The 12,992-nt window shown below is 41.6% G+C and overlaps 1 protein-coding gene and 1 long non-coding RNA gene across 10 annotated transcripts in view; one reads left to right on the top strand and one right to left on the bottom strand.

Annotated features, from left to right (window-relative positions):
- Nucleotides 1-927: 927 nt before the first annotated feature.
- LOC102082802 (uncharacterized) lies at nt 928-5,677 on the top strand. Its single transcript, XR_002056566.2, has 2 exons — nt 928-4,360; nt 4,711-5,677. It is a non-coding gene; the product is annotated as an uncharacterized LOC102082802 (long non-coding RNA).
- The window catches only part of LOC100711780 (arf-GAP with coiled-coil, ANK repeat and PH domain-containing protein 2), a 50,001-nt gene continuing 42,029 nt past the window's right edge, over nt 5,021-12,992 (bottom strand). For 3 of the 9 annotated variants that reach the window (XR_003214250.1, XR_003214256.1, XR_003214252.1), the window contains 2 exons: nt 10,103-12,928; nt 5,298-8,203 (listed from right to left, as the gene is read on the bottom strand). Coding sequence is in view for 2 of the 9 variants with exons in the window: in XM_013264160.3 (XP_013119614.1) it covers nt 8,124-8,203; nt 12,867-12,928 (142 nt within the window). In the remaining 7 variants the exon portion in view is untranslated. Of the gene's footprint in view, nt 8,204-10,102; nt 12,929-12,992 lie in introns of all 9 variants that reach the window. The other 6 variants (XR_003214255.1, XR_003214254.1, XM_013264160.3 and 3 more) reach the window with 5 other exon arrangements.

Here is a 12,992-nt window from a genome sequence, read left to right as displayed (position 1 = left end):
AATCATCCACTTCTGAACTTTTATACACATTTTCACTGGATGTAGTCTCAGTCTGTCTGTTGTACAGACACATCAGGTACACCTTGTTGCTGGTGAAATGTAGCATAGATTCAATAAGGTGCTGCAAACATTTCTCAGAGATTTTGCTCCATAGCATCACACAGTCGCTGCAGATTTCATGATCATGATCATTTCAGATCATGCACCAGAAGCCTTTGATGCAAGGCAAGATAGATCCATACTGTACTTTAATGTTGTTTACACCACCTTCTGAAACTACCCTCTAAATATCACAGCAGAAATCAAGACTAAATCTAACATTCTACTTTGGTGAGTCTGTGTAAATTTTAGCCACAGGTTCGTGTCCTTAGCTAACAGGAGTACCACCTGGTGTGGTCTTCTGCTGCTGCAGCCCATTTTTGTGCATTTGGAGATGCTCTTCTGCAGATCTCATCCACTCAGCTGTTTGGAGTGGATGGGTTACTATTGCCTTCCTGTCAGCTTGAAGCAATCTGATCATTCTCCTCAGACCTCTGGTATCAACAAGGCATTCTCACCCAGAGAACAGGATGTTTTCTCTTTTTCAGACTGTAAACCCTGGAGATGGTTGTGTGTGAAAATCCCATCAGACGAGCCAGCCTTTCCCATTCTGATGCTCAGTTTAAACTTCAGGAGCTCATCTTAACCATGCCTAAATGCACTGTGTTGCTGCCATGTGACTGAGCGATCAGATATTTGAGCACCCTAATGATGCAGATGCTTCTTCCTGTTCATCGTCCTCTTGTTCCACAGCAAAAACTCAAAAGTGATGCGATGTGGAAAGAAAAAACAGCTCAAAGAAGCAGCCTCAATAGTCAGTTGTTATTTTCATTAAAGTGTCAGACAGAAGAGAAGCAATCACAGCCTATTGCTTAATTCAACACTTTATTTTTTTTCATTGGAACTGAATGACTCACTCTACTGGCGTTTTCCATTTGTTTGAACAAAATAAGTCTTCAGTCACCACTGGACCTGGTGACTTGTTAACATGAATGTGTTCACAGGTTCGGTCCCTGGCAGTGTTGATGGCTCTTGGCCCTCTTAGCGTTTGTTCACATGGCGTTTTTATAGAGGGTAACGTCTCCAGCAGCGGCTCTTCATTTCCCCACAGGCGAGCAGACCGCAGACTTCCTGGAAAAGGCTCGGTGGCCCGTTTGCAGAGCAAGTGCCAGTGAGCCTGGCACAGAGGCAGGCATTAGGTGGCCTTTAAAATCAAGTCATATTTGTTAACTGCAACAAGTAGATGGATTAAGCATCTCTTGACGGCTTAATGGCAAAACACACAATGCTAAAATCTCCAACAACATAGCTATGAGCTAGTATATTAGAGGTAAGACCCTATGATCCCCTATGAGCACGCTCAGCTGGAAAGAAAAACTCCCTTTTAAGAGGGAAAAACCTCCAGCACAACCAGGCTCAGGGAGGAGCAGCCGCTGGGGGTTGAAGGGAAAGAGAAGAGGGTGAAAAACGATAAGACAGAGACAAAACCCACAGTATGAGAGAGAGGATAGAGTTTAATGACATGCAGCAGGGATTTATAAATATACAGGAAGCTATCAACTGGGATTTTCCCACACTACCATCTCTGTTGTTTATCGTCCAACCGAGCTGCAGTTCTCTGGGTGAAAATGCATCCCTGGTGCCAGAGGTCAAAGGAGAGCGGCCGGACTGCTTTGAGCTGACTCAAATAAGTCCTATTTTCCTTTAGTTTGCTGTGGTGGTGTGTTTATACCAGGATATCGTGGGTTTACAGACACAGAGAGTGGGTGTGAGTAGGTAAACCAATTCAGAGCCACCTAAAAGAATGTTATCTATACAGGAGATGAGTGGGAGGGGTGCTAATAAGAGGTAAGATGCAAAAGGGTCTGGTCAGTGATTATGGGATACAAGGCTACAAGCTGACCATCTCCATCCCTTTATGTCCTGACTTCCTGCCCTCATCCCAAACTGGCCCCGCCCCTCCCTGAGCCTGGTTCTTCCAGAGGTTTCTTCCTGTTCAAAGGGAGTTTTTCCTTCCCCCTGTCACCAAGAGCTTTCTCACAGGGGCTCGTCTGATTGTTGGGTTTCTCTGTATTATTGTAGGGTCTCTACCTTACAATATAAAGCACTTTGAGATGACTGTTGTTGTGATTTGGCTTTATATCAGTTGAATCAAATGTAATTGAATCAAATCTATTGATGGCTGCTTCCAGCAGGATAACGCAGCATGTCACAAATCTCATTAATCACAAACTGCTTTCTTGAACAACACAGTGAGTTCATCGTACTCAAATGGCCTCCACAGTCACCAGATGTCAGACCAGTAGAGCACCTTTAAAATGTGGCAGAACAGGAGATTCACATCATGGATGTGGAGCCAAGAAATCTGCAGCCACTGTGTGATGCTGTCACGTTAATGCATCTGCACCCTACTGAATCTTTACTGTAAATACTTGTCTTTACTGAGTGCACCTATGCTATAGCCGTGCAGTGGTAGATTTTAATCCTGAAGAAGCTGCATAAAATAAATAAATAAATAACAACTTAGAAACAACAGAAATGTTACCTGTAGCATAGAAACTGAGTTACAGCCACTATCCACATCCACCTAGTCTCCAGCATGACTTCCGGGTGGGAATGAGTGTTTTGTGAGGCTTCTACTCCTTTCTGAAAATTAATTGCAAGTTTCACTGCAGCTACAGCCGAACAGCATCATTCGCCGCCATTTCACCTTGTGTTATAAAAGGTGTAGGAGTTTCTCTGCACAGCAGGCTGATGCTTTAGAAGAGGCAGGACAGCTGAAGCGAGGTGATCCTGGGTCCGCGGCAATATTGAAAGGGACTCGTGCACTTTGTTCTTCAGAGATGTTTAACCGAAGAGTGTCTGGTACAATTGAGTTAAATGATGGTGGTGCAGACACTACTGAAGAAGCAGGAACATTAGTTTGCAGCAGACTAAACACATAGGTTGGCCTATCTCACACACACACACACACACACACACACACACACACGGGTACGCCTATAAATCATCTGAAGTGGTGGGCATGACTGGCCTGCACGCCTTTCATTTAAAACAGCTGCAGAAATAAACGTCCTGTAATTATTAAAGGTGGACTGAGACCGAGGCACACAGTAATGGACTTGTGTTGAGACTGGCACCCGGATGGATTTATGACTTTACTGAAGGGGCAACTGACAGCATGAACAGGCTTTATGCGCTCTGAATTTAGGTGATAAAGTAACCAAACACACAGACTCGTGTGAGGATTAAAGCCTTCAAATCTGGTGCAAATGAATAAAGTTAATAAACTATTGACCTGCACAAAGATCATCTGAGCTGCTTTTTCAGGTCAAGTTTTTAACCTCTGAGTAAATACCCAGAGCAGCCCTCCCTCTGCTGGACAGACAGATTAGACGCTTTATTTTGATTTTCCAGGGAAAACCGAATCAGCTCGGTTTTTCAATAAGAGACTCTGAAGAGAGAAGAGAAATCACGATAGCTGCGTCTCTTACAATCAAAGGAACATCTACAGATGTTTATTAACAAGCTGTGTCATAAACAGAGAAAAAAAATTGAGGATTTTTGCCGTTTTTAACATATTCATCTTCCTCTAATTAAATTCTTGTTTCTTTGACACTCGTTTTTTGTAGAAATTAACCGAAATCCAGCGTTTGAAAATCAGAAAATTACCATGTGTGATTATTTTTGTCATTGACTGGCACCCGCATTCAGTGTGAAGTACAAAAGCAGCTGTAAATTAGCTGAAATTATACATCAGAAGACAAACGAGTCAAAGCATCAGGGCCTCAGCTCTCCAAAATCAGTTTTAGACCCCCTTCATCATCTTGTAATCAAGCTGTCTCAAATCACAGATTATCCTCTTTACAGGAAGTATAATAGGCCAAAGCTGAGACAGTGTCACGATAACGAGTGTACAACAGCCGAGAGGAGCATCTGAGTCTTTAAGAGTCCCTGTGAAAGAAGAAAAGTCCTTTGGGCTTGAAGTATTGTTGTTATTTATTACATTTGTCTGTTTAAACCTTTTAAGGACATCTTCAGTCACTTTACAGGTCCCCTACTAGTACTGGTTTGGACCCGCTTCTGTTTCTGAGCTGCTTTAATTCGTCACAGCAGAGATTCGACAAGGTGCTGGAAACATCCCTCTCAGGTTTTGGTCGATGTTGACATGATAGCATCACACAGTTGCTGTAAATTGATAATGAGAATCTCCTGTTCATTTGAACTCACTGTCATGTTATGGAGTGGTGTGTTATCCTGCCAGAAGGAGCCATGGGACATGCGGGCTGAATGGTTGGACATGGTCAGCAACAACACTGAGGTAGGATGTAGGATTTAAACGATTCTCAGCTGGTACTCAGAAGCCCAGTGTGCTAAAAAAAAAAAAAATGCCCCACACTACTACACCACGAGCAGCAGCCTGAACTGACGACACAAGGTAGGATGGATTCACACCAAATTTTGACCCTAAGATCTGAATATTGTGTAAATGGTAGCCTCACTCTCCTCTTCTTAGCCGACAGCTTTACCCCATCTGGTTCACAGTTTAACCATATTGTATGTTCAGAGATGCTCTTCTGCATATCTTAACTGTAAGAAGTGGGTATTGAGATTGCTGTTGCCTTTCTACAGCCATCTACTATCACTGACTGGATACTTTCTCCTTTTCAGACTATCCCCTGTAAAACCTCAGAAATGGTTGTGCAGAAAAATCCCAGCAGATCAGCAGTTTCTGAAACACTTGGACCAGCCCGTCTGTCACCAGCAACCATGAGTGGAATTTAGGATTCTCTAGTTTGATTTTAAAAGGAAAGAAAACAGAAAAGTTTTTTCTTTCTTCATGAGCAGGCTGTGAGTTAAGAAAACCTCTCTGTCGTACAATAATGTAACCTGTTAACAGTGTCAAACGGCTTTTTGAGGATTTTAATGAAGTCAAATGAAGAACTCTGGTTAATCAAAAATAAAAGAACCAACACTGAGCTGAATCCTCAAGTCTGTATGTATTGAAATCCTTCCATATTACAGGTATAACATACAGTACATGTATATTGGTGTACAGACAGGCAATTTAAAAAAGGGGCTAAAATTATTGAACGATACAAAGAACAGCATATACAAAAGCTTATTTAATGATTCAAGTACCTTTAACTTTATACTTCAGTCCTCTGGAGAATTCAAAAGCATCTGTACAAAATGTACAAGAATTGTATCCCAAGTTTCATCAGCCCCAGGTTTCCTCTGCGATTAACATCTTACTGTATGACGTGTAACTTTCAAAGAGAAGACAAGTGCAGGAGAAGCGAGGAACACAGAAACTCACAGTACAAAACTTCCATCAGTGAATTTGCAGAAGTCGTATGTGAAGATTTCACTGAACTCACCCGGAGGCGTCTAAACTGGATCAATCAGGTTAATGTTTCAGCTCAACACACGAGAGGACGGAAACAACAAATGTCTCACAGCGTGTGCATTGTTTACTAACACATCCGGTTACTCTGCATCGCTCTGAGTTTATAGGTCTGTCATTTTCAAAATATATTCCCAAAAACCTGCTAACAAGTTTCATTGAAGGGTCGGTGTAGTTTGCTCCTAATTATAGTAATGAGAGACTGTGTGCAGCTGCTGAACCTCCGATTGATTTCATTTACATGTCTGAGTAAACCTTGGCCTCTGTGCTTCAGCGAAAACCATTCAGTGGATTTATATTTAATAATCATCTTCTGTATATTGTTAGAGGCAGGAAACAGCACTCCAGTGCTGAATTCAGCTGGTCTAAACACGCACACACAGCAGATTAATTGGAATGAAAAGCACTGATATTGCTTATAGATTCATCCATGAAATAAGAAGATGCTCATTTTCAGAATTTTTAGTAGTCTGCTGCTTTTTAGTAACACTGTCAGGGGGAAATGTGTACTTCCCAATGAGTTGGCGAGAGGTTTCTGGCAGTTGCGAGTCGAAATTGATCACAAATGCATATTATATAAAGTTGCTTTGGTTGCTAGCAGATTGCCACAGTTGTCGAAGTCTGCACAGAAGATGCTGAGTACTTTTTAAATGGTAGTAAATCTTGATAATGAAATGAGACAGTTCAAAGTATTATAATAAGTCAGTGGTAAGGCACAACTTCCATATCTAGTTTGTGTCGCACTTTTTCGAGCTTCACTAAAACTCAGCGCTGTTTGCAGATGACTATGCACCGCCCATGCAAAGTATAGGCGATAATTGCAATCTAATAGCAACCAAAGCAACTGCAAGGAGCTATCTGATGCACAGTCGAGACTGTCTTTGGGACCGCCAACAACAACTCGTCAGCCGGTCAGAGAATTCACATTTTTCACTAGCAACCAAACCGAACACCAACCTCGCAACGAGGAAAAAACAAAGCCAGCAGTTGCATGTTGATTGCACTGAATTTTTTGGTGTCAAAGACCAAGCATGCAGTACCCTCAACCTTTAGGGTGACCACTTTGGCGCAGGTTACCTCGAGGGAGGGAACGCGTCTCCAAAGAAAGTCGGGACACGGACTGACTGCAATCACTCTCAGACAGTTTGCTGAGGGTTTGCAAATAACTGCTTTTCTAGTTGATACAGTCAGTCTGCACCAATGAGGGCGACTTGTCTGTGATGCACATCTTTACAATAGGAAACTTGACTCACCTGGTCGTTAACCGGTTGTACCGTGGTTATATTCCTATATCAAAGCAAGGCTGCTGAGCACCTGTGTCATTTCGCAGTTAAATTGCCGTCCTGCAGCAACTACATCATTATTTATGAAAGAATTACTGCTCCAAATGTAAGCGATTTCATGCAACTGCCAACATGACCCCATTTAATCACAAACTGATATCAGACTGACTCCAGCATCTTAGTGCTTCCCGTCCTCAAAGCTACAACTATTTCAAAGACAAGTTTCACACAGTCGCAGCAACATTTTGGTACAGCCACTGTTTTTCGTGTGACTGCAGCATTAGATACGTTTCAGACAACTGCTAAGCTATAAAAGACATTTTACCGAGCGCTGCTGCCGTCTTATTAAAGGGCTTTTATAATGACTGACAGCCGACTGGTTTACAACAGCAGGAGGTTGTTTTGTTTTTCTGACGAGCTGCTGTGAATGTTGAACCACTCGACTGGTTTGACCAGCATTAACTTTTTTCTTTTTGTTTTCATGGATCTACTCTGAGAAAATGCCTTTACAATAAAAACAGCTTTACACTGTCACACCGACAAACACCTGGAAAATTATCGACCCATAAAATAAAGCGTTACCTGTATCTACACAGTTAAATCATCCCAATGACTGATGGTTTTTGAAACCACTGCAGGTACTTGTGAGAAATTACATTTCTAAAAAAGAAAAGCATTTAAAAATCAAGTCAAATCAACTATTTAACCTTACATGTGAATTCATTCTGGGTTTACTGCTGTCAGAGATCACTGTACACATCAAAGCCATAACATAAAATCATTCGGACACTTATGAACTTGCTGATGATTCTCTAAAGAAAAACTTACATTAAAAAAAATGCTGTGGCTCATTAAGAGAGTCCCAGTGAAAGGAGGAAGCACTTAACAAAAAGCATGAAACAGAGCCTTTAAAAGTCTGCCATGGGCTTACTTCTCTGTGCAGCTCTGATGCACCACACCTTTAACTTTATTAAAAAAACAATAACTGTCCTTCACCGTCACAAAGTGTGACAGCAAACATTTAACTCAGTCAAAGTAAGCGACAGCCTTGACGGCAGCTCTACATTCAGTCTGAGTGTAATTATCATTTGATTTAAGACTATGTGAATCCTTCCAAAGGCTTTAACACTGTACCATTTACTTACTGTTATACATCCTATTAACATGCACAGTTTGAAAAAAAATAATCCATTGTCGAAGCTCCCCTTCACTTGAACGAAGCACTCGCCTTGCTGAAAATGAACTGATGAAAGGGAGCTTTGGCTACATTAGATACGGTCGCTGGCTTTGATGTGGCCATTTCCGAATGAGTGTGAATGGGAAGTGGACATCATTCCAGCTTTTGTTTTTGTGAAAACAGCCCTTCTGACCACGGGTGGACGGCGCTCGTACTGCTAGTAGCGGTTCAGCTTTTCTGGGTCATTGGAGGCCATGTGGGTGAAATCCTGGAAAATGTCCTGGTACGTTTCATCTCCTGTAAAAACACGAAGGAGAAAAGAAATGAGTAACAAAACTTTTCTTTTTTTATTTTCTTAGGAAACAGTGACATACATAGACTGTATATAAAAGATGGACATTTTTGACCTTTTTTAAAAAAAAAAACTAGACAAACAAACAAACAAAAGGATTATAATTTACAAAAATACATCATGTTGTATTTAATAAGATTTAAAACTAGCGACTGAAACCATAAAGTCATTTATCAAGGTCACTTCTGTACGGTTGTCTTTTTTGCAACCAGAGGGGTCGCCCCCTGCTGGTCATTAGAAAGAATGTCGGTTTAAGGTACTTCCACAAAGCAGTGAATTTATGCTTCAGAGTTAAATCTGCACCGCCTTAAGATGTGATTATACTCCCCTGAAGTAATGAATCCTTCTTTGAAGACCACTTTAAGTCCACTCCCTGGGGGGGCGGATGTGCAGCTGGTGCACTGTAAAGTCCCCGTTCCTGAGTCTGTGTGGTCACAAAAAACAGACAGAAGCGTGGCATCCCCACAGACCCTTGCGGTCCAATCTATATCGCTCAACGTCTGTCTTAAATCTAGCCGTCAGTAACCTGATGTGCACCTCCAAGAAATGCATCTGTACATCGTGTTAAAGCAGCTGCAACGATATTTATTGGCCTGTTCAGCACCGTCAATTCATTCTGTGCATTTGCTGCCACTTTTTCCACCTGAGTTTTTTTTTTTTAATTCATCAGTGAGAGAAAAACAATTATTGCCTCAATATAACTCACAGATTTCAGTAAATTCCTGGAGAGAGAGACTAAGAAACTATTGCAACGTATGTGAGGTACAAAACGTAAGGAACAAATATGTTTGCCTCTGGAAAAAAGAATGGTGCCAGGATTTCATTTGTTTCTATTGTAGCTGGCACCGCATATAAAACACAGACCTACTGTAAAGTAATCACAACATAATCCCAGATTACAGGCCTGAATACTGGCAATCATGCCGGCCACTTGCCACTTGGGTAGGTTAGGTTGTAGGCTTTACAACGATTCACCGAATTCGTCTAAATCAGCCACGAAACCCTACGCCGTAACCTGAACCTACACCTCCCTAGAAATGAACTGTGATTGGCCCGTTTAGTACATCCAGCTACTTCTTCTGTCACCATATCGCAAATCAAATGAAAGAGAAACGATCAATTCAGCAATGCGTTATCTCCAACTAGTGACGTTGTGGCAACAGTGGCACCCCGAACACAGGTGCCACGTAAGTGGTTTTTGTAATTTCCACGTTTGCGGTTTCACTTTCAGCCTCATCATCGGACAGTTATCGCAAGGGTACGGCCAGACGTCTGCGTGCCTGCCTGTTTTTGTGACTCCAGCTGCACAGACTCTACATGGGACTCAGACGTAGACGTTTAAATTAAGCTCAAGCTTCACTTCCCAGACAGAATTATGGAAATTATGTACATCTTTTATATACAGTCTATGACAAAAACACTTCAATGTAGATACATTTAAGAAGGAAAAAAAACTGTTTACTGGACTGCTCATAACTTATGTTCACTATAAACTATAAAGTATTGATGGGGCTGCATGAAACAATAAATCCTACATCTCGTATCTTCCGCTGTAGCACAAATGTTTTGTTTCCTGCGTGGAGGCAGGTGTTTAAATAATGTTCACAAATAGCTGAACTTTTCCCCATATTCCCCTTCATATTCATATTCAGCCGAAGTCTTCAAGTTGTCAAGACTACAGTGATCATAAACCACAATGCAGTGGAATTTCACATACGCCCTCATCGTGCAGGTGTAAAGCAGGTAAAACATGCACAGAGTTTTATGCAAAGTGGGGAGGGGTCTCATGCAGCGACAGTGTCATCAGTGTCAACGAGTGAAAAAGAAAAAATAATTAGCCATACCTGTTAAGAGTGCTGGCGTGGTTGCGAAATATGAAACAGAACAATGTAGAGGGGAGAAAAGCGGCGAAGGACAGAAGATGCAAAGAGGCAAATGTTTGAGGAAACGGTCAGCGAGGCCCTCGTTAGCAACTGGACACAGACTCGGAGAGAAAAGACAGCCCACAGACAGCAAGTTTGTTTCATCAACAACTGTATTGTGTTTAAAGTGCAGGAGTTTATGTACAAAAATACAGTTGTGTTGGCCTCAGCACCCCAAAGAAAAGAGAGAAAAGAAGAAAGGCACAAACTCTGGGGAGGAGAGTGAGAAAAGCAAAATACAAAAAGTGACAGAACAGATTTACAGAAAAGAGAACGTGAGAGTGTGTTAGGAGGAAGAGAGGAAAAATTCCACCTTAATCAGATCAGTGGTTCTCAGTCACTTTTAAGGGTAAATTTCTCGTTTTGGGGTTTTTTAAGAACACGACATGATGTTGTAAAAGAATAGTATTTAAAAACATCTTAAAATTATTTTTAAAAATCATTTAAATGCCAAGAAATATTAAACCGAGAACCACGGCTCTGCACTTCAAACACTCGAGTCAAGAGAACTTTTTTAAAGAGAAAAAAAAAGAAACAGAGGACTGATGAGGTCACCTCTCCCTCACATTCATTAACCCTGAATATCCCTCATCACTCTCAGCACTCATCAACTGATTGGAGGGTGCTGATGAAGAGATGCTGGAGCACCAAACATGTTTTTAAATCTCCTTTTCTGCTCAACACAAACATCCTGTCATAATCACTGCTAACAAACCTGCTGCTGACCTGTTCGGCATCAGCAGCAGTTTCTAAATCAGTCTCAATATCAATAACCATCAATAACCATTAAATAAACAACAACAAGACAAAAGAACTTCTAGTTATTTGTTGTAAGGTCCAAACAGCTACTAACAGTGCATCTTCCTCCAGATGTGCACTTCGCCCTTAGTGTAAACGCTCCGTTCTTCGAGAAGAAATGAGCTCAGCCCTCCCCTTCCTGTGTGTCGGCACACATAAATGAACAAATCCTTTTGCTCCACAATCGCACACAAACATTTCATAGAGAACTACTAAACACCAGGAGAACTTCATCTGTAAAACATAATCACCGATCTCTAACATCCAGGCACATCCACACACAAATCAGCGATTAGAAACGTCGCATTGACGCTCTGCCCGCAGCAGGGGGCGCTGCTCTTTCAGTGACCGTTTCATCAAAGTGCTTTGGTGCCCTCCGAGCAGTCGGGGGCAGCATGAGAGAGAAGATGTGGGATGAAACTGGGGTACAGTTCAATCATTCATTGCCTGTCAGCAAACCTCACCCTCCTCTCCGTCTACATTCATTTTGAATACCCAGATTTTTTTCAATTTCTTTGTCGTTTTTTTTAAATAATAAAGCTCCCATAATGATTAACATGAATATAAGCAGGACAAGCAGGTGATCAAAAGCTATACATGGTTACATGTGGATACGTTTCTAGACTATTGCACTATTGCTGCTTGAAATGTACCATCTTCAAATCCACTAACATTCAGGACGATTAGTGCAAGGGCCCTAAAAGTCCTTTTGTCTTACAATTCTGGATTTCCCATGATTTCCAATGAGCAAGCACACTACAACCAAGACACTCAAAAGAAAAGTATGCGAACACAAGAGTCCTCATGGCACTTACTGCTGTGCAACCAGAGTCACTCTAAAAACATCATTTACAGCATGTACAGTAAGAATACCTAGACTTACTAGAGTCATCTCTATAAAAGAAAACTGCTCTAAAATAGACTATCTGTCATGTAACACCAGAAAGATGCGTCATTAAATAGTAAACAGGCCTTGACAAGTAGTTAAGACTTCAAATAAGAACCATACAGTCATGGGAAAAGGTACAGCAGTTGCATAACCATTAACAGGAAGGTGCATAAATTACTTCTGAAAGGTCAGTTGGAAAGGAAAAAGATTACAGACACGCGCCACGTCTCTCAAGACGATTTTAAAAAGTATCATTCAAAAAGTCTCGATTATTGCCGGATACTGTAGTAGAAACTGCCCTCCCTCTGAGGTCTGAGTGTCACTGGATACTGGTGGCAGTTACCGGGCAGAGTTATTTATTTATATTTATATACATATATATTTATACATATATATATATATATTTATTTTTTTGCAAAGATACTGTGACTGCTGGCAGAAACACAACAGGAATTTAAAAATAACAATTACTTTAATCAAAACACCAAAACAAAAACCTACTTTCTAATCACCTCTAAAACCGAGGAAAAATATTTTTGTGCTATCAGTAACTTGACATGAGTAACAGTCACTTAAATGGAAAAGGTGGATGTTCCAGTTTGGAACAAAAACTCTAATACTGCCCAGAGTCGATGGCTTTAACCCTGCCGCTGAGGGACACGGTGCAGAGCTGGTGGAGCACCTGGCAGGAAGTTAGGCGAGCACAGCTGGCAGAGTTAGGCTCAGTTCACTTAAATAAGCCAGTGGATTAAATTCCTCTCAATAAAGAAATCGCCCAAATTTTTAACAATACCCCTGAGAATGGATGATCGGGGGTGGTGCTCTTTTAAGTCAGCTGACCCCAACTCCGACACTTGAGCTTTACGTTTCCTAAGCGTCGTTGGCTCAACACGCTGACGGCAGCGGCTGGTTATTCAGATTCATCCAGCTGCAAGCTAATAAACTCCTGCATGCACTTCCTGTACTGCATCTCGGTGGGGCTGTTGGAGTTATATTGACCTGACTGGCTGTAGGGCCCCTCCGCCTCCCGCATCTCCTCGTTCATCTTGGCTAGTCGCAACCTGGGGAGCGAATAAAGAAACAGGAAATTAAAGGTAACAGCACATCTCAACCCACTCTATAATC

This window comes from Oreochromis niloticus, linkage group LG15, assembly GCF_001858045.2.
Source record: "Oreochromis niloticus isolate F11D_XX linkage group LG15, O_niloticus_UMD_NMBU, whole genome shotgun sequence".
Classification (NCBI taxonomy): Eukaryota; Metazoa; Chordata; class Actinopteri; order Cichliformes; family Cichlidae; genus Oreochromis; species Oreochromis niloticus.
The sequence above is the reverse complement of the archived record's forward strand: the minus strand, read 5'-3'. Positions and strand labels throughout refer to the sequence as shown.